General features: G+C 46.9%; 2 protein-coding genes and 1 non-coding gene across 6 annotated transcripts; 2 read left to right on the top strand and 1 right to left on the bottom strand.

The window, feature by feature from the left end:
• Nucleotides 1-1,551: 1,551 nt before the first annotated feature.
• On the bottom strand, nt 1,552-1,624 carry TRNAR-ACG (transfer RNA arginine (anticodon ACG)). The gene has a single exon. It is a non-coding gene; the product is annotated as a tRNA-Arg (tRNA).
• A 136-nt stretch (nt 1,625-1,760) lies between these two features.
• On the top strand, nt 1,761-9,812 carry PRMT5 (protein arginine methyltransferase 5). Of its 3 annotated transcripts, none has more exons than XM_049899584.1 (17): nt 1,761-1,847; nt 2,701-2,819; nt 3,123-3,208; nt 3,384-3,518; nt 3,989-4,101; nt 4,248-4,297; nt 5,105-5,268; nt 5,688-5,849; nt 6,024-6,101; nt 6,212-6,270; nt 6,351-6,473; nt 6,560-6,735; nt 7,327-7,436; nt 7,684-7,777; nt 7,938-8,054; nt 8,244-8,308; nt 9,263-9,812. In XM_049899584.1, the coding sequence occupies exons 2-17, from the start codon at nt 2,717-2,719 to the stop codon at nt 9,413-9,415; spliced, it is 1,788 nt and encodes a 595-aa protein (XP_049755541.1). In that variant the 5' UTR covers nt 1,761-1,847; nt 2,701-2,716; the 3' UTR covers nt 9,416-9,812. The 3 variants fall into 3 exon arrangements, with proteins under 3 accessions (XP_049755541.1, XP_049755540.1, XP_049755542.1); XM_049899583.1 differs by lacking the exon at nt 1,761-1,847 and adding an exon at nt 1,858-2,084; XM_049899585.1 differs by lacking the exons at nt 1,761-1,847; nt 2,701-2,819 and adding an exon at nt 1,997-2,084.
• A 1,355-nt stretch (nt 9,813-11,167) lies between these two features.
• Nucleotides 11,168-21,967, top strand: RBM23 (RNA binding motif protein 23). 2 transcript variants are annotated; one of them, XM_049899599.1, is made up of 14 exons: nt 11,168-11,257; nt 15,429-15,505; nt 16,243-16,364; nt 16,851-16,898; nt 17,028-17,201; nt 17,629-17,682; nt 17,833-17,950; nt 18,049-18,201; nt 18,287-18,424; nt 18,832-18,897; nt 20,409-20,604; nt 20,692-20,814; nt 20,910-20,994; nt 21,083-21,967. In XM_049899599.1, the coding sequence occupies exons 2-14, from the start codon at nt 15,440-15,442 to the stop codon at nt 21,084-21,086; spliced, it is 1,347 nt and encodes a 448-aa protein (XP_049755556.1). In that variant the 5' UTR covers nt 11,168-11,257; nt 15,429-15,439; the 3' UTR covers nt 21,087-21,967. The 2 variants fall into 2 exon arrangements, with proteins under 2 accessions (XP_049755556.1, XP_049755557.1); XM_049899600.1 differs by lacking the exon at nt 21,083-21,967 and having other exon boundaries at nt 20,910-20,998.
• The last annotated feature ends 2,579 nt before the right edge of the window (nt 21,968-24,546 follow it).

Genomic DNA, 24,546 nt, shown 5'->3' with positions numbered 1-24,546 from the left:
CGGTCATAATCATGTTGGTAGTATGTACCCTTGATACGATGTGATAAAAATGGCACTTCTGTGATCTTCCTCCCCAAAACCCATAACCTCAGTCTAATCGTGGGAAAAACATCAGACAAATTCCAATAGAGAGGCATTCTAGGATACAGCTGACCAGTCCTCCTCAAAACTATCAAAGTCACCAAAAACAAGGAAAATCTGAGAAACTGTCACAGCCAAAAGAAGCCTTAAGAGATATGATGACTAAAAGTAATATATCCTGGATGGGATCCTAGAACAAAGGACATTCTGAATAAAGTATGAACTTTAATTAATAATAATATATCAATATTGGTTCATTAATTATAACAAATGTATCATACTAATAGAAGTTAAAAGTGGTGTGTGGTGTTGGGGTGGGGAAGCAGGGCTATATGAGAATTCTGCACTATCTGTTCAATTTTTCTGCAAATCTAAAACTGTTATAAAAAATTGATTAATAATAATAAAACAAACCTGCACGTATCAAATAAAGACTTAGGATGGGACAACAGTATTTCCAAACCCTCAGACCCGGTGGGGCATTTCCTTAGATCTCTGGCTTTTGGGTTTTCCTCTTTTTAAGGCACTTACATTAAATCCAGGGTTCCTCAGAGGAGAAATTATCTTATATACACCCTTTCCATGTTCTCAGGGCTCTGTCACCCACAGGCCATGGTGATCTCATTCACTGTTATGACTTCAGTCACTACCTGTCTTCTGGTGATTTCCAAATCTTGTCCGGTTCACATCACTGTTCATCCAACTCTCTATTACACAGCGCCCTCTAGACGTTCAATTCAGCACGTCCAAACCTTAATTTCCCCTTAAATTTGCACCGCTCATTTCTTGTCTCACTGAGAGGCCAGAGCCCTGGGCATCACCCCAGACTTCCCATTCTCACAGTCCCCTGCCAGTCGGTCCCTCAGTTCTGTCAATGCTTCCTGCTTAGGGCCTCTTGTGCTGTGTTCTCTCTATCCACCTCCCCTCCCTCCACCCCAGAGGTAGGGCCTTCAATACGGTTGGGCCGCCAGCTTTCAGGTGTTCCCTTTCCTATTCCTTTCTTTGCCTGATTCCTTTCCTTCTTCTCTGTCCCTATAGCAGCTGTTGACATTGGAAAGTACATAGTTTCTTTCGATCCTCGCCAGGCAGCTCCATGGCTCCCCTCTACTGTAATCTCGCATCATGAATTCTTTTTCTCTGATCTTCAGGGGTGTGTTTATTTAGCTTTTGTGTTTGAGACAGAATCACAAGGAATTAGTGGCAGAGTGATCATTGTCTATTTAAAAATGTAACATGCAACGAACAGGGACAGATCCCAATTTAAGAGCTCCAACTATATTAATTCAGTTTTCTCAGTGTACAGGTGGACACAAGAACCACCTTTGAAGGCGTAACGGGGAAAAACTGGCGGTAGAACTTAATCAAATTACGACCTGAAATCAGGGTGTGAAAAGATAACGAGAAAACACAGAAACACGAGCCTTACACCAATTACTGCATTAGGGTGTAATAAGGGAACGCCCGTCCCACCGAGCCAGCCAGGAGTCGAACCTGGAATCTTCTGATCCGTAGTCAGACGCGTTATCCATTGCGCCACTGGCCCTGAGACAAGGTGGCCCTTCTCACTGATGACACTTCAAGCTTATACTGCAGGGTTTCACGGGACGTGTAGTCTCTTGACGAAGTCTGCAAAGGCATAAAGCATTATGGGAACTTAAAGCGCGTCACGTACCAGACCCTGCGGTTGGTAGATCTTTGGGAGCCACGCCACACGTCACAGTGAAGCCCGAGGATTGGCGGGAAGAGCCCCCACCCCTCTGTCTCCTGTACGCGAGCTGTAGAAGACGCTCTGGTTGTTAAGGCGACTCGTCCCGCCTTCTGGGGGCTTTTTATAGGGTTTTTGATTGGTTGCTAGTATTAAGGAACCCCGGCGTGGACAACGCGAGGGGAAAGATGGCGGCGATGGCGGTCGGGGGTGCCGGTGGGAGCCGCGTGTCCAGCGGAAGGGACCTGAATTGTGTCCCCGAAATAGCTGATACGTTGGGGGCTGTGGCCAAACAGGGGTGAGGACCCAGACCGAACGGAACCCGGGGTCCGAACTCGCGAACCGAGAGGGGCAGATTAGTCATCCCTGAGAGGCAGGGGTGAGGGGATCGAAAAGGGTAGGATGTAGGCGGGAGAGCTCTCGACTCCAGGAGCGAGGGAAGAGAAACTTTTGGGGTGTGCGGTCACTGAGCCAAAAGTCGGGGGAATTGTTGAATAAACCCAAAAAGAGGCAGTGAAGTCGAGGTTCTTGTCTAGGAGTGAAAGTATTAGGGAGCAAGAAAGGAAAAAAGAAAGGGGAGGCATGGGCAGTATTGGGGCAGATTTAATCCTGGAAGGCCAGTGACAGCAGAGTAGAAAGTATTCTCCTTGGAATGAATTTTCACCTCTTCTTACTCGTCTGGTCCACGGCTGTTTTTGAGTCTTTCTTTTTTTGCGTGGCATACTGGTATTGAGGCACAGTGCAGCGGAATTGATATGCTCCAACGTGGGCTGAACTCAGCAGCCCAGTGGGGTGACTGATGGCAACTGAAAGGGCTCGGTGCAAACTGAGGTAGTCTAAATCCAGTTGGCTTGGACCTCTCTGGGCATTGCTGTTCTCTTTACATGATGACTCTGGGTCTGTCGTGGTTATAGGTTTGATTTCCTCTGCATGCCTGTCTTCCACCCGCGTTTCAAGAGGGAGTTCACTCAGGAACCTGCTAAGAATCGGCCTGGTCCCCAGACACGATCTGACCTACTGCTATCAGGAAGGGGTAGGGACCATCCCGTATACCCCTTAATTATCAGAGGCAGTAACAACTTCTACTTTATCAGGGTCCTCATTCTCTTCCTTTCCTGATTTGGGAGTGTTGATTAGTTCCTGTGATACAGATAATCTTATTTTCTCCGTGCTTACTTGCTAAAAGTCTTAGTTCCCTATTCTGGATCAAACTATTCTATGTCTGTGATAGAAAAAGTCCTTGTCTCTTACTCTGTATCCTGCTAAGAAAGAAATTTAGCAAGAATAAAGTGCTGAACCTTATTCTGTCTTTGTCTTTCTTGGCTGGGACTTGCAGACTGGAATACACTAATTGTCGGAAAGCTTTCTCCATGGATTCATCCAGACTCAAAAGTGGAGAAGATCCGCAGGAACTCAGAGGCGGTAAGGGTGTTTCACCTCTCCACTGGATCTTTCTAAGGATTAGATCTGAAACTGAGCTGGGTGGGGAGAGCAGTTTTTCCTCTCATAACTTGGTGAATCAGGTGTCTGATACAACAGAGTTAAAGCTATTTGGGTTGCTAGCTCTTCACCTTTTCCTCTTGATCTCTGTGTCTAGGCTATGTTACAGGAGCTGAATTTTGGGGCATATCTGGGTCTTCCAGCTTTCCTGCTGCCCCTCAATCAGGAGGATAACACTAACCTGGCCAGAGTTTTGACCAACCACATCCACACTGGCCACCACTCTTCTATGGTACGGCTGAGGGGCTCCTTTCCTACTGTATAATACGGTAGTCTGCTGCTGTAAGTGTCTTTTTATGCCTAGCCATTCAGTGGAAGGTGCACATGGCAGAATTAAAACGTCAGTATTGCCTATCTCCGAAATAAAAGTGGTATGCAGAGAGATATAAGACGTATGCAGTATATAATACTTTATGTCTAGAAACTTAGAGTTGAGATAAAGGAAAGGCAGACATTTCCATAAGGACAAACACAGGATACATGTCCTTTTGTACATGTTGTTAGGTGCTGTCGAGTTGGTTCTGACTCATGGTGACCCTATGTATAGTGACTTTAAGTACAGTGACCTTATGTACATGTACCTAATCACAGATTGGGAAAAGCATATAAAGGTATTTACTTGAGGTCTGGATCAAGATCTTTTGACGGGGGGGAAACTTTCTGGACACAGTGAGTTCTAAATAAGGTACCTGTCATGTACAGTTCTGGATGCGGGTCCCATTGGTGGCACCAGAGGACCTGCGGGATGATATCATCGAGAATGCACCAACCACACACACAGAGGAGTATAGTGGGGAGGAGAAGACATGGATGTGGTATGTCTCCTTTTGGTGCTTCTGTAAGTTAAAGGGTAGAGTGAGGGGAAGTACAGGTGGAACCTTTAGGGAAGTCTCTCCTTTGAACTTGGTGATGGGTAGGTTCTGTGCATTTGACTGTATGTTGCTGTATTTGCCCTGAACAGGTGGCACAACTTTCGGACTTTGTGTGACTACAGCAAGAGGATTGCAGTGGGTAAGTCCATGAGGTTCCTAGGGTAGGTATCCCTTCTCTGACCCTCTATGAATAGGAATCGGGAGTTTAAAGTGTCATGTGTACTTGGCTGCTGGGCAGTTTTCCTACTTTTTTTTTTTGTAAGTTTTATTGTGCTTTAATGCTTTAAGTGATAGTTTACAAATCAAGTCAGACTTACAGAAAAATTTATAAACGCCTTGCTATATACTCCTAATTTCTCTTCCCCTAATGAGACAGCACTCTCCTTCCCTCCACTCTCTTTTCATGTCCATTTGGCCAGCTTCTGACCCCCTCTACCCTCTCATCTCCCCTTTGGACAGGAGATGCCAGCATAGTCTTATGTGTCTACTTGATCCAAGAAGCTCATTTTTCACCAGTATCATTGTCTATCCCGTAGTCTAATCTAATCCCTGTCTGAAAAGTTGGCTTTGGGTATGGTTCCTGTCTTGGGCTAACAGAAGTTCTGGGGACCATGACCTCCAGGGTCATTCTAGTCTAAGTCAGACCATTAAGTCTGGTCTTTTTATGAGAATTTGTGGTCTGCATCCCACTGCTCTCCTGCTCCCTCAGGAGTTCTCTGTTGTGTACCCTGTCAGGATAGTCATCGGTTGTAGCTAGGCACTTTCTAGTTCTTCTGGACTCAGGCTAATGTAGTCTCTGCTTATGTGGCCCTTTAGTTTTGCTACTTTCCCTGTGCCCCAGTCAGCCTTGCTCTTGAGAAAAGGAGTAAACAGACCGAACACAAAGTAATAAAGAAGGGCTTCTTGCCTGGCAGAAGTCGACAGGTCTTTCTTTTTCCTTGTCTAGCTCTTGAAATTGGGGCTGACCTCCCATCTAATCACGTCATTGATCGTTGGCTTGGAGAGCCCATCAAAGCAGCCATTCTCCCCACAAGCATTTTCCTGACCAATAAGAAGGGATTTCCTGTTCTTTCAAAGATGCATCAGAGGCTTATCTTCCGGCTTCTCAAGGTGGGTGGTAGAGTGGTTCTAAAGATGATCCATCTGATCCTCTTGCCTTATTCATGTAAGTGTGATGCTTTTTTCTTACGGGGCTGACTCTTCCTCTCTGGTTTCTGGAGAGCAGTTTCAGCAAAGTTGGTGTTGAGAATGATAAGGCAGATGGCAGTAGGAGCCTCAGAAATCTTTTAAAAGGAACAAGACTTCCTGAGAATTTTGCAAAAGCTTTTATTTAAAAAGTTACAACAAAAATCCATGGGGCCTTGTAAGCCATGATAATCCTTATGAAGCCTCGTGCAGCCCATTCATTGGTGCTGGGGAGTAGAGAACTGCTTCTCTGGCCTTATTTTATGTAGGGGTCTTTGGCCATAGACCATAAAAGTACCTCCAGAATCTTGGTTAGAGGGCTGATGGTTTGATTTCTCTCACAGCTGGAGGTGCAGTTCATCATCACAGGTACCAACCACCACTCAGAGAAGGAGTTTTGCTCCTACCTTCAGTACCTGGAATACTTGAGCCAGAACCGCCCTCCACCCAATGCTTACGAACTCTTTGCCAAGGGCTATGAAGACTATCTGCAGTCCCCGCTCCAGGTGAGTCTGGAGTGTGTGGAGAGGGGGAAGCAGAGGTGGGGATGTCTCTTGAGAGTAGGTGCCCTGAATCCCTTCTAAAACTCAGGAGGCAGTGGGAAGGCTTTTGTTGTTCTGGTGCATTGTCCCTGCCAGAAACTAGCTAACTTACTTTGCCTTTTTCCTTTTGTCCATTAGCCACTTATGGACAATCTGGAATCTCAGACATACGAAGTATTTGAAAAGGACCCCATCAAATACTCTCAGTACCAGCAGGTATGGTGTGGGTTCTAGGTTGGGGCAAGCACAGGACCAGGGTGATCTGGGTGAGACTGGAGTTATAGCCAGGAGTCTGTTCCTGCTAAGGTCTCCTTTCCTTCTCTCAGGCTATCTATAAATGTCTGCTGGACCGAGTGCCAGAAGAAGAGAAGGATACCAGTGTCCAGTGAGTGTTCTCCCTGCAGTCCCTGGGACTTGCGTGCCTCCTGTATATACAAGTCCACTTGAGTCTTTCTCCTTTCTCAGGGTGCTGATGGTACTGGGAGCAGGCCGGGGTCCCCTGGTGAATGCCTCCCTGCGGGCAGCCAAGCAGGCTGACCGGAGGATAAAGCTGTACGCTGTGGAGAAAAACCCAAATGCTGTGGTGACGTGAGTAGTACCCTGCTTATTTGGAAGTTTGTTCCTGCTGTCCGTTTTCCTCATCGGTGTCCCCATCTGTATCTTCTCTATTTCAGGCTAGAGAACTGGCAGTTTGAAGAATGGGGAAGCCAGGTGACAGTAGTCTCTTCGGACATGCGGGAATGGGTGGCTCCGGAGAAAGCAGACATCATTGTCAGTGAGCTTTTGGGTTCCTTCGCTGACAATGAACTGTCACCTGAGTGCCTGGATGGAGCCCAGCACTTCCTAAAAGGTGCCTCCAAGCTGGGGTGTACCGAGTAAGGGGAATGGATTATCAGGTGGGAAGGGTGGGGGTAGGGGGCTGTGATGGCAAGAGGAGGTTCCAAGATTTAGGGGAAGGTGGGTTGGACTTGGGGTCAGATCGTATGGGTTTGAGACGTGCTGCTCTGCTGGCTCTGTGACTTTTTCAAATGAAGTAACCTCTGAATATCAGTGTTCACATCTGAAAAATGAGAAGAAGACTAGAGCAGAGGTTTTTAACCTGAGGTCTGTGGGCTTTCTGAGCTGATGTGATACGCATGTTGGGGTTAGATTTTGTCGGAATCTCAAAGAGCTTTGTGACCCACAGAAGTTACAAACCAGGGAAAGAGCGCTCTAATATCTTAGGTCCCTTCCAGTTTTAATCTTGTGTGATTCTGTAAGTGGAATCCTCCAGGACAAGAGCTGGGAGCAGGCCTGCCCTGGAATGCCTCTTCCTGCCATGGCCACACCAGCCTGGGTCTGTTTTGATGTTGTGGAGGGTAGGAAGGGGATGTGAGCCTCAGTTAGTACAGACACACCATTTCCATTCCTTGGGAACTAATCTGACCCTCCTGTCCTGCAGATGATGGCGTGAGCATCCCTGGGGAGTACACCTCTTTCCTGGCTCCCATCTCCTCCTCCAAGCTGTACAACGAGGTCCGAGCCTGTCGGGAAAAGGACCGTGACCCTGAGGTAAAGAGCCACTCTCTCCTAGAAGGAAGCAGTTCTCTTTACTCCTTTTTCTGTGTCAGCTTTGACTGCTTTCTTCCACTGGAGAAGATGAAGAGGTGAAGGAGGAGATGGCAGTGAAGGATAGCAGTTGAAGTGAAACTATGTTTTTATCTTTTTCTGCTCCCCTGAGGCTTGAGCTGCTTTCCCTGGGGAATTGGGTACCTCTTGCCTGTCTTCTCCAGCTCTAGCTCTCTGTCTCTCGAGACAGGCCCAGTTTGAGATGCCTTATGTGGTACGGCTGCACAACTTCCACCAGCTTTCTGCACCCCAGCCCTGTTTTACCTTCAGCCACCCTAACAGAGGTAAGTGCCTGCATGGTTGTCCTCTGACTAGATGGGGGTGAGCACACCCTTCTGGTTTCTTCCCTGGCTGTCTAGGCGTCCCTTCGTGGTTCTTGCTCATGCTTTACCAAGTGACCTAGGGCCCCGGCTCCTCACCACCCGCACAACTCCTCCCTGACAGATCCTATGATGGACAACAACCGCTATTGTACCTTGAACTTTCCTGTGGAAGTGAACACAGTGCTGCATGGCTTTGCCGGCTACTTTGAGACTGTGCTTTATCAGGACATAACTCTGAGTGAGTGGGGGCAGTGATGGGGTGTGAAGGTATGCTGCCTGGGCAGCTTAGGTACATGTTTCATTTGGATTCAAGGGGAGTCCAAGGGTCAGTGATTACTTGTTTCTGTGATCATAGCAGAGTTCCTCTTCAACCAATGCAGAAGGAAGTCGTGGAGACTTCAGTTTTTTCATTATTTTGTCCACACAGGTATCCGTCCAGAGACTCACTCTCCTGGGATGTTCTCATGGTTTCCTATTCTTTTCCCCATTAAGGTAGGAGTCACCTTTTAAGAGTATAGGTTAACGGGAGCCCTGGTGCTAAGAGCTTGGCTGCTAACGAAATGCACCAGCAGCTCCTTGGAAACCACATGGGGCAGTTCTGCTCTGTCCTATAGGGTCTCTATGAGTCAGAGTTGACTCTGGCAACGGGTTTGGTTGGATTTTCAGGTAGGTTAATAAGGAGTAACTTTGACCATTGATATTCTATCCTTTCCCTTCTCCCAGGATGACAGTTGGCTGTGACCCATGTTCTACTGCTCTCACATGCTTTTGGACACCTGTTGTAGGTGTTTAGATATCTATAGTGACCTTCACCCTGGACTCCTCACATCTATTGTGGTGCATCTTCTGCCCATTCTCTATCTTGAGCAAGAGTTTTCTTTCAAAAACTCAAACCTGATCATACTTCTGTCCTGCTTAAAACTCTTCAACACGTTCCCACTGCCCGTAGGGTAAAGATAAAAATCCATAACATTGCTCATAAGACTCGACACAGTCTAGTTTTCACCTACTTTTTCAGCTGTTGTCCTACTTGATTACATTTCTTCAGCCCTGTGGGCCTTGAATACTGTCTTCTTTCCTTCCTCAGGCTTTCATATCTTTTTCCTCTGCCAGGAACGTTCTTTGCTCATCACTTCTCCCAGTTGAACTTATCTTCCAGGTCTCTTCCTATCGTCAGATAAACCTTCCCTGCCCTCCTAGACCAATTTAGCTTTACTGATCCCTTTCGTAGGTATTTTTCGTAGCACCCTGCATGTGTTCATAATACCATACTTTTGATTATTCGTTCAGTGTCTCATTGTTGAGTGTTTTGATAGACTTCAAATAAGCTTCTTGAGTGTTAGAACAGTCTTCATGTTTATCATTTTATGTCTATGCAGAGCTGAATACACTGCAACGTGTTTTTTGTTAGCTTCACCCTGAACCTCTGCGTCTTTCTTCCTACAGCAGCCCATTACAGTACGCGAAGGCCAGACTATCTGTGTGCGTTTCTGGCGATGCAGCAATTCCAAGAAGGTGTGGTATGAGTGGGCTGTGACAGCACCAGTCTGTTCTGCCATTCACAACCCCACAGGCCGCTCGTACACCATTGGCCTCTAGCCCTGGCCACAGATGTCCACAGTCTTGGAAGCAGCTTCCGGCTCTGCTCCTGTAGCACAGAAGGTGCTATACATCATTGGGCTGTGAGTCCCCTTGCCCATCAAAGAGGAGTACTGCAGTCTGCTTTCCTGCCTTACATCAAAGTGGCCAAAGGATGAGAGTTAATTGCAGGGCTCAAGCTACCAATCTGTGAAGACATCAGGCCAGGGCTTGAAGAATTAGTGCTGGGTCTGAAGCCACACCAACCAGGCACTCAGCCTCAAGAACTCCCTGGAATAATCCTGAGAACATTTGGATTGAACACATTTTCAGCCCTTTCCCTACCCATCTCTGTTCCTATTTTGATGGTTTTGTGTAGGAGGAAATACAAATAAAGTTATGGCCTTTCCTGCTCCAACCCCACTGCCCCCTGACTGCTTTTTTATACCTCACTTAGACCCACCCATTTATATCTGTGCCCTTATGTTGTCTGAGACCCAAAGGGGCCTAGCTTTATTCCACGTTTAAGAAGCTGAGTGATGACTCTTGGATTCCTGGGTATAGGCCTTCCTGACCAGCTACAGTGAGGTCTTGTCTGTTAGGACCCTTGCTCAGGCTTCTCTGTAGGGAGGAGGCATAGAGTTTGCAGCCTTGGTGGAAAACGGGGTAGCGAGGGAAGCCAGCTTTCCTCTGCTTTCCTGAGCTTCTCAACTGTCAGTTCTTTTGTTACCTTTTGGGAGGAACTGGAAGTCATCTAGCCATCTTGGGCGAGAAGCCACCTATTTGAATAAAATCAGGGTTAGAGTTTGAAGTCCTAAGAGATTATTTAGTCCAACTGCATTTTACAGAGGAGGAAGTTAAAATCCGTACAGTGCATAATGTTAGTATTCCAGGTCAGGACTGCAACAGAAGCCCTCTGACTCTGGCTCACTCCATGTTACAACCAGCTATGTTTTGGGCAGTTGTGTTAGGCAGCTGAAGTCTCTAGGGGCTCTGGAAGCTCTTGGAATGTGGGGGTTGGCATCAGTTCCTTCTCTCTCTGGTTGGAGGGCTGATTTGCTGCAAAAAGGAGATACCTGAGAAACTGTCTAAAGTTTGCTCTTGCAGTGGGAAGTGTGGGGGCACTGACGAACTGAAGGTATGTGACCTGTGGGACCAGGCGGTGGCGTTAAGGCTGACTGGAAGAAGACAAATCTGTAGCAAGACCTGCACGTCCCAGGCATTGAAGGTGGCAGGAAATGTGGGAAGGTAGACAGCCCGCAAAGGATGGGAATGTGGAGTCTAGCATCCTCCCCGTGGTGAAACAAACGCAGTTAACTCCACAAAGTTGTCCTAGGAAGACCGACTTAACCCCCTCGGCAAATTTGTAGGTTGGACCAAGGGCATCTGTTGTACCTTCTTGGCATGGTCAACCCCAGCGCTTGGAAGGGGGTGGGTCCTGTTCGCTATCCTTGGCCCGCCTTCCGCGTGTCATTTAACCAATGGGAGAGTGGTGGGCGGTTACAAATGATGCTGAGTCTCTAGAAGATCAGCCAATCAATGGGAACTTGATGATTGCTAAGACACATTTGAGGATGGCTCCACCCAAGCTTAGGGTTTTAACCAATGAAAACCTGTACTCTAGACTGTTGCCACGAGACCAGCGGGTTTGGTTCCACCGCCGCGTAAGTGATTCGGCGCATGCGCAGATTGGGAAAGTTGCAGGCAGGCCGAGGATCTGCCGCCATTTTGCGGGAAGAAGAACTGCTGCGGCTGCAGTGCTACGTTTATTGCTGAGACTCTGAGAAATAAACGGACTTGGCTCCCCTTACACTCCCAAAGGAACGGAGAGAACCGGGACCCCCCTGCGGGGACCCGGAACTGGTGAGAAACCCCGAAACCAAGTTCCCCCCCGCGACGTCACCTATGCGTGACGTTGGCGCAGGGCGCCTCCCCCTGACGTCACAGGCAGAAAATGGCGTCACGAGCAGAATCGGGCAAACTTAAAAAGGTTTTTTTTTTTCCTGTGTATTTTGATCTGGAAGTGTTCGCTCCCTATATGTAGTTCACTGGCATGACTTTAGGAATCGGCCTTCTCGTGGCTCTCTGTTGTACGGATAAAGATGCTGTTTCAAAAGAATCCCAGTGACTTCGATCTCAACCTCATTCCAGTCCCCTTAGCCCTGACACATGCATCGAACCTCCGCGGCCTGGAGGACACAGGTTTTCAGCCGTTGGTGCCACCACTTAGAAATGAGGGAATTGAGATTTCTTCCCCAATCCCCGTTTCACTTGGAGACTAATATTCACTGCAGTGGCCTCTGTGGGCTTTCATCATTTTTCCGTTTTGACCACACATTTAGTGGTGGTAGAAGCGTGTTCTGTGGTCACGTAAGAGATTTGAACGCTGGGACCCTGCTCCTCGCAGTGATGGACTATTTTTTAAAGGGTAGTCATGGCTTGTTACACAGCATGGGGAGAGCAATGTTTTGTTTTTCTCTTACTGTTCCTGTTGTCCTTAATTAAGCTGCCTTCGTTTTGGAGGTGTTTATGCCCAGCTCAGTAACGGTCCCAGGAGATGGCACTACCATCACCCATGGGACTCCAGCATATGGTGAATTCTGTCTGAATTGGATTCACAGCGATTCTTCAATAGTGAGTCCTAAGTTCTGGGTTGGGTCTTGACTGTGCTATGACAAAGTTCAGGCACTGGGATAATTGTGGACCCCTAAGGCAGTTTTCCAAAGAGCTCTAGTGGCCCAGTGGTTAAGTGCTCTGGGCTGTTAACTGAAAGGTGGACAGTTTGAAACCACCAGCTGTTCTGTGGCAGGAAGATGTGGCAGTCTGCTTCCCTAAAGATTTACAGCCTTGGAAACCCTATGGGGCAGTTCTTCTCTCTCCTATAGGGTCACTATTAGTCAGAATTGACTCGAGGGCAGTGGGTAAGGCAGTTTGTGTATGTGTTAATACTTTAAATTTTCAAAGAAACTCAATTTTAAGCCAGTTTTTAAAATAATAAAATCAAAACCTGTTGCCATCGAGTCAGTTCCCACTTATAGGACAACGTAGAACTGTTCCGTAGGGTTTCCAAGGAGCAGCTAGTGGATTCAAACTGCTGACCTTTTGGTAAGGCAGTTTTTGACAAGGAGTCTTGGTGGCACAATGATCAAGTGCTGGGCTGCTGAAAGATTGCAGCCTAGGAGACCCTATGGGGCAGTTCTGCTCTGTGCTGTAGGGTCGCTGTGAGTCAGAATCAATTCCACTGCACAGAACAACAATGAGGCAGTTTTTTAAACAGGGATGTAAGAAAGCACTGTAAGTTAGGACATAGAGCTTGAAGGGAATGCATAGTGTCTGAGGTCATACTGTCTTTAGGACATCTAGAAAGACATAAGATAGACTAAATCCAGGGAGATCCCAAGTTTCAAAAAAGTGTGTTCATGTTGTATATGTCTGTGCTTAAATAGGTTCATTTGTTTCAGAGTCTGAATGAAAACTACATTCAGAGACTTGTTCATTTAAGTGAACGTGTGTGTATGTGTTAAGGTATCCCTGTGCTTTTCGATACTCAACAAAGCAATTTTCAAAGTCAGAAGCATTTAATTTGGAGAGGAAAAGGCAGATTGTAAAAAATAGAGAAGAGTTTTATAATACAAAATTTGTATAGACTTGGCAGTCAAAATGATTGAAAGGAACAGGGCTTGAGAACCAGAATTTTTGTTTTTAGAACCGCTTTCTCACAATGGGCCGGATAGTATATATTACAGTTCCTGATAGTTTATTCGTCTGTACTTTGGATCAGATATTATCTGTCTGTAGCAACGTTGCCTGTGATTGCTAGATAAATGTAAGGTGGTATTTTAAGAACTTGAGTTCCCTGGTTTTTATACCTACCTGGAAAACTGGTGGCGTAATGGTTTTAAGAGCTGCGCTGCTAACCGAAAGGTCAGCAGTTTGAATTCACCAGGCGCTCCTTGGAAACCCTATGGGACAGTTCTACTCTGTCCTATAGGATTGCTGTGAGTCGGAATCGACTAGACAGCAGTGGGTGTATTCAGCTTTAATTTAACATTTTAAGTCTTAAATTTGGCTCCAAATAATTTTAATTATTTTGCTCTTTCCAAAAATCATATCTCTCTAACACGATTGGCACAGTGCCTAGCATGTGCTAGGCAATATAAACTTTAGGTGTTATTACTCTTATGAAATGATCAAGATAGGCTTTGGGAAAGGGCCACATGAACTAGAGACTTACATCATCCTGAGACCAGAAGAACTAGATGGTGCCCGGCTACAACCGATGACTGCCCTGGCAGGGAGCACAACAGAGAACCCCAGAGGGAGCAGGAGATCAGAGAGATGCAGACCCCAAATTCTCACAAAAAGACCATACTTAATGGTCTGACTGAGACTAGAGGAATCCCGGCGGTCATGGGCCCCAGACCTTCTGTTGGCCCAGGTCAGGAACCATTCCCGAAGACAACTCAGCAGACATGAAAGGGACTGGACTATGGGTAGGAGAGAGATGCTGATGAAGAGTGAGCTAATGATATCAGGTGGACACTTGAGACTGTGTTGGCATCTCCTGTCTGGAGGGGGGATGGGAGGATAGAGAGAGTTGGAAGCTGGCAAAATTGTCACGAAAGGAGAGACTGGAAGGGCTGACTCATTAGGGGGAGAGCAAGTGGGAGTATGGAGTAAGGTGTATATAAACTTATATGTGACAGTCTGACTTAATTTGTAAACGTTCACTTGAAGCTCAATAAAAGTTAATAAAAAAAAAAAAAATAGGCTTTGGGTTCGGGGGCAACCAGGACACATCACTGAATAATACATTAGCTGCTTTGAAGAGGACAAAACTCTCGTGGATGTAGAAAATCTGATTTTGATTAGTCTTGCATAGAAAGCCCTCAGATCAATTTTTAATAGCTTCATGAAAGTATAATTGATAAACTGCACACATTAAAGTGTACGATTTGATAGGTTTTGATGTGTGTATATACCCATGAAACTGTCACCACAATCAAGATAACAAACATGCCATTCACCCCCAAAAGTTTCCTTGTTCCCTTTATAATCCCTTCCTTCCTGCCCTTCCCCACCCGCCGCTGTCCCTAGGCCACCCCGTATCTCTTTTCTGTCACTAGATTAGTTTGCATTTTCTAGAATTTTATATAGATGAAATCATACAGAATGCGCGCTTTTTTTGTCTGGCTTCTTTCACTCAGCATAATTATTTTGAGATTCATTCATGTTGTTGAATGTATCGGTGATTCCAGATCAGTCATTTTTGAATAATTTTATCCTACTGATTTTGTTTGGTATTTTCTGTTTTTCGTACTTGACAGACCTGTGGTGGACAGCCTGGGGAAGGACCATTGATTGCTAGATATGAAAGCTTGGGGGAGGCAAGAAGTCTTCCCCTGCCTGCCTAGACAAAGAGACTTCAAAATGGAATCGGTTAAGACTTTCTTAATATTTCTGAGTTATCTAAGTTCTAGTTGGTATTGGACGGAAAGTGCTTAGTGACGGGGCCCTAATTATTGTTGTTTGGGGTATGTAGGGAAGAGCTTAGGGCAGATCTGCATCATTCTGGTGTTGCTTTGTCTTGCTCCTAACTTTCACTCTTGCATCTTTACCTTTTTGTTGGAAATGTGTACTTATTTTTATGATTTAAGTTTAAATCAGTTGTTTATTCAGAATTTTGAACAGTGGAAAGGAGGCCAAAAACCCATCGTTAAGTGAATGGAAATGCTGAGTACCAACATTTTCTCTTCCCAGGACTGGGTCTGTATTTTAGTATTTTGTCTCTACCTAGGTGTTCAGTTTTCTTCTAAACCCTTGACCTTTCCTCAGCCACAAAGCATGACTAGTTCAGATCTATAAGGTGCAAAAATAAGTCTCAGGTGAACAACAGCTGGTAAGATCCCTTTGGAGTCAAGAAATGGAACCGTATATCCTGATGGCTGTTTCTTGGAGGGGGAAGGGAATGTGGGTTGCTGGAAGGGGAAATAAGTATAAATGAGGTTTTTATGTATCGATGTCCTCTCCTCAGATTCTGACACCATGTCGTCCGATGACTTTGATATAGTGATTGAGGCCATGCTGGAGGCTGCCTATAAAAAAGAGGAGGTAATATTCCCCACCTCACTTCAGCAGGAGCCCTGGTAGTGCAGTGGTTAAGTGTTTGGCTGCTAACCGAAAGGTCGATGGTTCTAACCCACCAACCACTACATGGAAAGATATGGCAGTCTGCTTCCGTAAAGACTTCAGCCTTGGAAACCCTATGGGGCAGCTCTACTCTGCCTATAGGGTTGCTATGAGTCAGAATCAACTCAGTGGCAGTGGGTTTTTTGGTTTTTCACTTCAGCATTTTATGGCTTCTTTTTCCCTGCTTATTTACTATATATGGCTATTTATAAAAGGTGTGGGCTTTTAGTTAGCTCTGCTGGGGGCCCTAAACTCTAGGGTCATGCTTTTAGAAAAGGCTCCAAAGGCTGGGGTGGGAGCATAATACGGTGGGAACAAGTTCTTAGTTCGTAACTCTCAGTGACACAGTGGACAGTCAGCGTACCTCAGACCTAGCTCTAATTTCTCACTGTCCTGAGAAATGTCATTGAAACGTGTCTCGGGTGGCTAAAGTTTTGACATCAAAATTTGTCATTCTGATCTCTTCCTTTTGGGCAGTTTCCTTGCTTCCTCTTACTCCCCCTGTTAGAAGATGTAGGTCCTTAAAAACTGGCTAGTTAATTGAGAGCTTTGATTTCACGGGCTTTTCTTTCCTGTTCACCTTTGTTCTTTCTTTGCCCAACGGAATCTGTGTGTCTGCCACCTTGTGCCTTGTGACAATTTCCTGGCGAACCCCTCAGGATGAGCAGCAAAGGAAAGAGGTTAAAAAGGACAGCCCTAGCAATACCGCCAACAACACCAGCAGCACCGACAACAATGGCAGTGGGACTAGTGCGAGCAGCAGCAGTGGGGAGACAAGCAAGTGAGTGTGGGGTGAAGAAATGGGTTGGTGACTTAGGGAAGGGAAACATCTGCATCCATTGGAGAAACAGCCAGAACAGGGAGTTGGTTGCTCTGAAGACCACTGGCTTTTAGTAATGGCTCCACTGGGTCATGGGAATAATGGTGACCTGGTTTAATGAACTTGTAGTCTTCACTTTCCAATGTAGATTTGTGGATCAGTCCTACCATCGGTATATGTCATTTGAACAAAATAACAAGAGGACCTTTGATTTGGAAACACCAGCTTTTGTTTGACTTTGGGGGTAAAGTGGCTGCTTCAGATGCCTGACAGCATTCAGGGCTGTGGAAGCCGCCGTTGTGCAGTTGCCGTGAACTACTGCCAGATCATCTTCTGGGCTTTGGTCTTTTACTGCTTTCAGTTTCACCCTGGTCTTCTTGTCCTTTCTTTTCCTTGGGAGAGATCATGAGAGCTTCTCAGAAGTAAGAATTCACACTGTATTTGCAGGAAGAAGAAGAGTCGGAGCCATAGTAGAAGCAGGGATAGAAAGCCCAGGTCAGTGATTCTTGGGCTGTTGGGTTTTGGGAATTAGTATAAATGGAAAAACACCAGAGTAAGCTCTTTATTAAAGGCCAAACAAAACAGATTTGTTTGGCCTTTAACAAACTTAATTCCCACCTGTAGTCATAGCCGAGACCGGGATCGACATAGACAGAGAAACAGTCTGAGCCGAAGTCGGGAACGGCAGCATCGTCATCGCAGCCGTAGCTGGGATCATCAACGTAGTAGTGAGTCACGAAGTTGGGACCAGCGTCGTGAGGATCGTGTGCGCTACAGGAGTCCCCCACTTGCCACTGGGTATCACTTTTTGCTAATAAGATCACCCCTGTATCGCCCCCTGGGTAAAAACACCAATTTTACTGTAAACCATTTGCCATCAAGTCTACTCCAACACATGGCGACCCCATGTGTATCAGGGTTTTCAGTGGCTTATTTTTTGGAAGATCACCGGGCCTTTTTCCAGGGTGCCTCTGACTGTACTCGAACTGCCAACCTTTTGGTTAGCAGCCAAGCACCTTAACCGTTTGTACCACCCAGGGAATCCTGAGTACACTCTGGACCTGTGTGATGGGCAGGATCCCCAGTTACTGGAAGGGCAGTGCTAAGAATTGACATATGAAATGGGGTTCTGGAATCTGGTTTACTCATGATGGAAGACCCAGCATTAGACCAGTGTGAATAAGGTTTGATGCAATGATTTTTAATTGTTTTTCTGTATTCTTAGGCGTAGGTATGGACACAGCAAGAGTCCTCATTTCAGAGAGAAAAGCCCAGTCAGGTGAGTTGAGATGACTGCTTTTTTTAGGAATTGTGATATATGAACAAAAAGTTTAAGCAAAAGTACAGGAATGTGTAGTACTTGAGGGTTAGCTGGAGAACAATGCCCAAGTACTAAGAAGACTGGTCTCTGATTCTTTTCACTCCGTAGGGAGCCAGTTGATAATCTGAGTCCTGAGGAGCGTGATGCCCGCACAGTTTTTTGTATGCAGTTGGCTGCCCGCATTCGGCCTCGAGACCTGGAGGACTTTTTCTCTGCTGTTGGCAAGGTAAACCCTCTCCCTTCTTTAGTTTTCTTCTCTTAGGAGTCACCTATTTTCCGTTCCCTTCTATGGCCAACTCAGGATTTCCTTTTTGCCCTGCATAGGTTCGTGATGTGCGTATCATCTCAGATCGGAACTCACGTCGTTCTAAGGGCATTGCCTACGTGGAATTCTGTGAAATTCAGTCTGTGCCGCTGGCCATTGGGCTGACTGGGCAGCGGCTGCTCGGGGTACCTATCATTGTGCAGGCCTCACAGGTGAGCAGGTTGAGAAACTGACGTACAGAAAATGGGATTGGAGGTGAGGATGTGGGACGTGACCCATCATTTCCTCCTCTTCCAGGCCGAGAAAAACCGACTGGCAGCCATGGCCAACAACCTGCAGAAAGGCAGTGGTGGGCCAGTGCGCCTCTGTGTGGGCTCCCTGCACTTCAACATCACCGAGGACATGCTCCGGGGCATTTTCGAGCCCTTTGGCAAAGTGAGTAGAAAGTGAAGGAATCCTTAGAAGGGAGCTGGAAAAAGTGGGATGGGTGACTGACTGTACCAGTCTGTTGTCTCTGGCCATGATTAGCGCGCAGGTTGCATACAGCGTAACAGGTGTTTGGGTCATGCTGTGAAAGTTAGGCTCCATCTCTGCGTTCATGCTGCTTAGTGAGCAAAGGAATGAGACACACGATGGAATCAAATAATGTGTCCAGACTAAGTAAGATTAGTCAGAAAATGTGTTTTGAAGAGAGGTGGCCTTCACCTCTTTTTAAAAAGAGGATTCGGAGAGATGTCATTTGTTGGCTAGCAAGTTAGAGGTATTTAGAATAGTCCAGGCAGGAATGATGAAAGGCACGAGCTAACCAAAAAGACGACTAGTCATTCCTTCCTATTCTGCAGATTGATGATATCCTCCTGACCAAGGATTCAGATACAGGCCACTCTAAAGGTTATGGTTTCATTACGGTGAGTCTCTAGTCTTTTAGTTTTTTATTTTAGTTTGGGTTTGTCCACTTGTCTGATTTTGCAGCTTAGCTTCATCCTCCTCCTTTAGGAACTGTCTAAATGACCCATAAACACTGGTGCCTGAAGCTTGGACTAGCCTTCTGCCCCTTGAGATGAGTACATTGCTTGAGATCTTGGCTTTGCTCCACACTCTGTCAGTGGCGCTGGTCTGGGAGTGTCCAGGAGTTCACCCAGCTTCACTGGTGCTACCACTTGCTCTTTGGGTAATAGTAATGATTCCAGGCTGCAGCTAAAAGAGGCTGGGGGTGTGAGGGAGGTTAGGTATGGGTTTTGAAAGACGTGCTTTATAGAATTGGTGTATTGTTCTTAGGATAACGGTGGGAATAAAAAGTTATACCTTTGGTGCTACCCCTTTTGAAGCAATTTCTTCATGGAGAAGGATCTTTACATTTAAATAGCACTATTGGAAGAATAGTGAGGCCCCTTGACAGTGACACTTAAGCAAAATGGTTTCCAGTTCTCATAACCGGGTTCTTCCAGCCCCATGTGACTCCAGGGTGATGAAGACTGGCTTCCAGCCAGAAAGTTTGATAGAAGCTAATATTTTCTCAATTCAGGCATCAGATACCCCCAAAACTGCCCAGAGGGCAGAGTGGAAGTAAATTGTGTCATATTATGAGAATTGCTCACCTCAGAAGTACCCAGTAGAGGCACCAACCTACACCACCTGCCTGGGATCTATCACTACCGCGTGGTTGGCCATAGGGCAGGTAGTACCAGAGTAAACCAAGCCAGCTATGGTACTGAGGATTCAATGGTGGCCAGTACTTTTTCTAGCTCCCGCGTGACTCAGATGCAGAAAGGCTTCTGCCTCTGAGCTTTGTGTTGAGCCTTTTAGGTCAACAACCTTCATGCTTGCCCAAACAGCAGTCTGGGAATCCTCTTAATAGCAGGTGTGCTGCTGAAGCTGTCATCCTGAAAGGAACTAGAGTGTAGAAGGCCTCTGGTGAGCAGGTCACTGAGTCAGTAGCACTGGTGTGTATGTGGGGTAGCGGTGGGTGGGGGCACAGGCTTCTCTCAGCACCATGCTATGTTCCCCTCCCAGGGCAGGGCTCTAGAGTTCCAGCTTCCTAGCTCTTGACTAAGAACTGAAACTTCTAAGATCTAGGAGCTGAATAAAAAGCCCAGAAGCCTTATTTTCCATTTTACATGCCCTTTTGTCAAACAGCCTGTCAGCCTAAGTTCTGTCCAGATAATAGCTTTTTTGTGTTGTTAGATTCTTAGTGGAGCTGGAAGATTGGAAAGTGGTTCCTCTTGAGTCCCTTGGAAGAGGTCTCTTTCAGAGGACCATTTTGGGGGATGAGATCTTAGGTTATAGACCCTGGGAAATCGAAGTTTATGCCACAGTGAGCGTGCAGTTTTCCTGGGAGGGTAAAGAGAGGGACTGTTAGCGTGGCTTTGGGAGCATGTCTGTGGCCAGGAGGTGACCAATAGGCCTGGGTTTCTTGTAGTTCTCTGACTCCGAGTGTGCGCGGCGGGCTCTGGAACAGTTAAATGGCTTTGAGCTTGCTGGTCGACCTATGAGGGTTGGCCACGCGACTGAACGACCGGATGGTGGCACCGACATCACTTTTCCTGATGGAGACCAGGAGCTGGATCTGGGATCAGCAGGTGGACGTTTGCAGCTCATGGCCAAACTGGCAGAAGGTAGGGTTGCTCTGCAGAGCGAAGAGCATGGGATTGAATTTGAGATCAAGGGTTGGAACTTAACCCCCCCTTTACTTCCCCTTTTAGGCTCTGGAATCCAGCTGCCAACTACAGCTGCTGCTGCTGCTGCTGCTGCTGCCGCTGCCGCTGCCGCCCTGCAACTGAATGGAGCGGTTCCCTTAGGGGCCCTGAACCCAGCAGCTCTGACGGGTAAACTTGGACTTGGGAAAGGGAGAGAAGGGTCGGGGCCTAGAATTAAGGAGAGCTCTGTGCTCGCTCATTCTCTCTGCCTCTCTTTGCTTCAGCTCTGAGTCCAGCCCTGAACCTTGCCTCCCAGGCAGTTGCCTCACAGTGCTTACAGCTCTCCAGCCTCTTTACCCCCAAGACCATGTGAGTCTCAGGGCCCAGCCCATTTTAGTCTTTGGTTATTCTCTTTCCTTTGGCTTCCAGTTTACCTCTCCTGTCCTCCTTGCCACAGGTAAATCAGTGGCCCAGTACAGTGCCTCCCTAGGCCTTTGGGCCCTACCACTCCATGTCCCCTTCCACAGCCCCTTTTCTCCATTTTGTGGACCAAGCTATCCTGAGGGCATGGACATTGACTGGGGCGATTAAGACTACCCTTGGACACAAAGAAGAGCTCCTGCCTGTGGCTTCACTGGAAATGGACTCCGCGGAGCAAAGACCCCAGCCTAAGAGGGCAGAATCGACACTTACATTGAATACGTCTCTCTCTGTGTATTGTGTGGATGACCTTCATTGCCCTTTCCAACCATCTCTTAGTGATTCCTCGATTCCTCCACCTTTGGGAAGTCTACAGGGTATCAGTGGAGGAAATTGACCCCTTTTTCCTCCATGTTTGCTCTACAGTCTGTCAGAGAAAACTCTTAGGACCTCTGGGTTGAGAGGACTTTGGAATTTGGGGGGGTGTACCTTGAAGGTGCTGGCTTGCTGCTACAAGGGCCCTGGAAGATGACATGGACATGTGCATTGTGAAACATCCCCTTCATATAGTTCTTCCTCCCAGGGCCTCCCTTTGGCCCAGGGTGGGAGGATGGAGGGGAGGGCTCTACTCTCCACCACTCCCTGTGTGCCTCTGCCACAGGCTGCACCCTGGCTGCTAAAGCCACTCCTGACCCCTACCTGGGCACATGGGAGTCCTTCTCACTGGATTTTATATCTTTGTGTCTGTGTACATAAATATATATGTATATGTATACATAAAAACTTTGTACAGAAGGCAGCTCGCGTGTCATGGTGCCTGCTGCCCACGTGTGTGATCTCAGTCAGTTGATGTGCCTGATTTTAACTACTCATGAGCCAAAACTACAAATGATGCCAGGGATATAAAACATTTGTAATACCATTGTGCTTTTTTTCTTTTTATTTTGTTTCATTTAACCTTTTGCTTAGAAAGAAAGAAAGATGGCCAGAAGGGTCATGCCTGGGCAGGGTGCCCCATCAGTTTGTGCCCCACATTCCCTGCCGCACGCCCAGACTTCCAGGCTCCGGCTCTGTGTCTTTCCACCAGATGGCAGTGTGACAGTAGCACATTCTGCACTTTCTTCTAGGGGTGTTTCCTGATCTCCAGGAGCTGAAGTTCCAGAGAAGCCCCCTAAACTCCATTCTTACCTGTTGACCTCTGTACCTGCCTTTAGTCCTTTTTGAAGTAGAACTCCCAGCCCGGTATCGAAAGGGGTTTGGGCAGTTCTCATCCAGGCTCCCCTGACCTGATGTCTACTATTGTGCCTAGGTCAGTCCCCTCAACTCTTGCCTCCTATATGGCTCAGCTTGGGACAGCACAGGCTTGGGGCAGTGACCATGGGAGCTGAGTGTTCCCGGAGTAGCTCTTTGAAGGGGAAGTTCATCTTCCTCTCCCTGCTTTGGGAGGCTGTAATCTGGGAAGAGCCTGGTTCACCAGTACAGGGAACCAGAAAGACCAGAGGCCCAGCAGCAGGGCTCTGTGGGGCTCCTCCATTCTTTACTGATCTCTATGGCAACAGAATGTTAAGACTTTATTATCATGCTAAAAATATGGATAATTGCTGTTAGGTTTTAATTTCTTTGTTAGCTCTCAAACTTGTAAGTGGTATGATGGCTTTGTGGTGATATTAGCCTCTAGGGTTGCCTTTTGCACCAAATTATTAAGTACTTGAGGCCAGCTTGTGGCAAGAAAGGCCGCAGGGACCTAGGACCAGCTCTGATTCTTCTGGGCCACTGCTGTCACTTGGTGCTGCTGTTCCCTTCATTGTCACCCCACCCCTTCCAGTTCTTTCCTATCCTAGCTTGCACTTTGGACTTGGGGGAAGGGAAGGAAGATGTACTATGTTTAGGTAGGAGCCTCTGGCTGTGGCCCAGGCCCTTACAGTTATTGATCTGACTGCTAATGCGTCCCGAGAAGCCACAGTGGGGACCATCCTCGTTAGTCATCTGGAGGCCATGGACCAGGTCTCCTCATGGCTGGCTTGGAGTCCTCTGAGCTACTATCAATACCCGCAGGCTTGGCCTCACTGCCCTCCTCCTCGGATGAACCCAGGTTTCAGCTTGGCTTCCTTACATTCCCGTCCCTAACTTTCGCCTTCCTGCATTTTAGCCCTTACCTTCCACCTTAGTTTTTCCGTGTTCCCTGTTCTTAATTGCTCATACAGCCTCTTGCTGGGAGGGGGACAATGGTGGAAGTGAAGAAACATCCGGCAACAACTTCTGCTTTAGTCTTAGCCCATATAAGGTGACAGTGTCTAGTGGGTGACAGCCGGTGTCATTGCATGTGACTCAGTGCCTTCTTGTTACTCATCCTCTATAGGGGGTGGTTGGAATGGAGAGAAGGGGGCAGCAAGCAGCCTGTGGGCCCAGTACAAGGTAAGGGAAGCCTCCCTCCGCCTCTCCTGCCTGAGCATGGCAACTGGGGTGGGATACAGGTGAGACTGTGGCACAGATCCTTAAAGTGGCATAGTTATAATTTCCCCACCAGCCCTCATTTCTAAACCAGATTTTCACCTGACTAAGCTTATAGACTATGCTTCTGTGCAGTGACATTTCCTCCCTGTTTTTTAACCTGCTGTGTCCTTGGCATGAGATTCTGCCTGCTTCCTTCCTAGGCACCAACCACCCCCAGAGGTGAGCTACCAGAGAAGGTAGGGGCTTGACCTGTGAACCTTTAGTTTTGGCACTTACAGGGGGAAATGAGTGAAAACTTGAAGGCAGAAATATCACAGTCCCCCTTTTCCGTGTTAAGGAAAGAGGCTGATGAGACTTGAGCAGTGGAAAGAGGGTATCCTGGCTCTGAAAGTGAGGAGGTGGCATAATGACAATTGTTAACATATATGGAGAATTTGTTGTGGGTTAGGCATTGTTCAGGAGTCCTGGTGGCACAATGGTTAAGCTCTCACCTGCTAACCAAAAGAAAGGTCAATGGTTCGAGCTAACCAGCGGCTCCATCAGAGAAAAGACCAGGCAATTGCTCACGTAAAGATGACAGCCTAGGAAACCCTATGGGGCAGTCCTACTCTGATAGGGTCACTATGAGTCAGAATTTACTCGGCACACAACAACAAAAATGCATTGTTCTAATCACTTTATGTGTATGGAATCATTTAATCCTCACAACAACCCTCAAGTAGATTCATTTATTATCTTCATGTTGTATGTGAGGAAACTGATACCCAAAGAGATTAAATAAGTTGCCTGCAGTCACACAGCAAGTTTGAGATTCCAGTCCAGGTGGTCTGGCTTCAAATCCTTTGATCTTAACCTTATCTGCCTCTGTGGAAACCAAGGTCTGGGAGTCAGTGGAAAAGTACCACTTCCTGTCTGTACACAGTTCTCAGTGTACCCTAAACATTTTCACTTCATGTCTTTGATCCTGTTCTCTCTTCCATTCCTACTTCTGCCAGTCAAAATCTGGTCCTTTAAGATCCTGAAGCTTTCCCAGTTGGAGTTAATCTC

Source organism: Elephas maximus, chromosome 10 (assembly GCF_024166365.1).
Source record: "Elephas maximus indicus isolate mEleMax1 chromosome 10, mEleMax1 primary haplotype, whole genome shotgun sequence".
NCBI lineage: Eukaryota > Metazoa > Chordata > Mammalia > Proboscidea > Elephantidae > Elephas > Elephas maximus.
Note: the sequence above shows the minus strand (reverse complement) of the source record. Positions and strands in the feature narration are given on the sequence as shown.

What these genes read in the sequence shown, in the direction of transcription:
- PRMT5 (XM_049899583.1), top strand. Translation starts at nt 1,975, where the DNA reads ATGGCGGCGATGGCGGTCGGGGGTGCCGGTGGGAGCCGCGTGTCCAGC. An exon ending in TCCGCAGGAACTCAGAGGCG is followed by an intron (nt 3,209 to 3,383) that starts GTAAGGGTGTTT and finishes CTCTGTGTCTAG; the next exon opens with GCTATGTTACAGGAGCTGAA. An exon ending in AACCCAAATGCTGTGGTGAC is followed by an intron (nt 6,474 to 6,559) that starts GTGAGTAGTACC and finishes TCTCTATTTCAG; the next exon opens with GCTAGAGAACTGGCAGTTTG.
- RBM23 (XM_049899599.1), top strand. Translation starts at nt 15,440, where the DNA reads ATGTCGTCCGATGACTTTGATATAGTGATTGAGGCCATGCTGGAGGCT. An exon ending in CTGCCTATAAAAAAGAGGAG is followed by an intron (nt 15,506 to 16,242) that starts GTAATATTCCCC and finishes CGAACCCCTCAG; the next exon opens with GATGAGCAGCAAAGGAAAGA. An exon ending in AGAGAGAAAAGCCCAGTCAG is followed by an intron (nt 17,683 to 17,832) that starts GTGAGTTGAGAT and finishes TTCACTCCGTAG; the next exon opens with GGAGCCAGTTGATAATCTGA.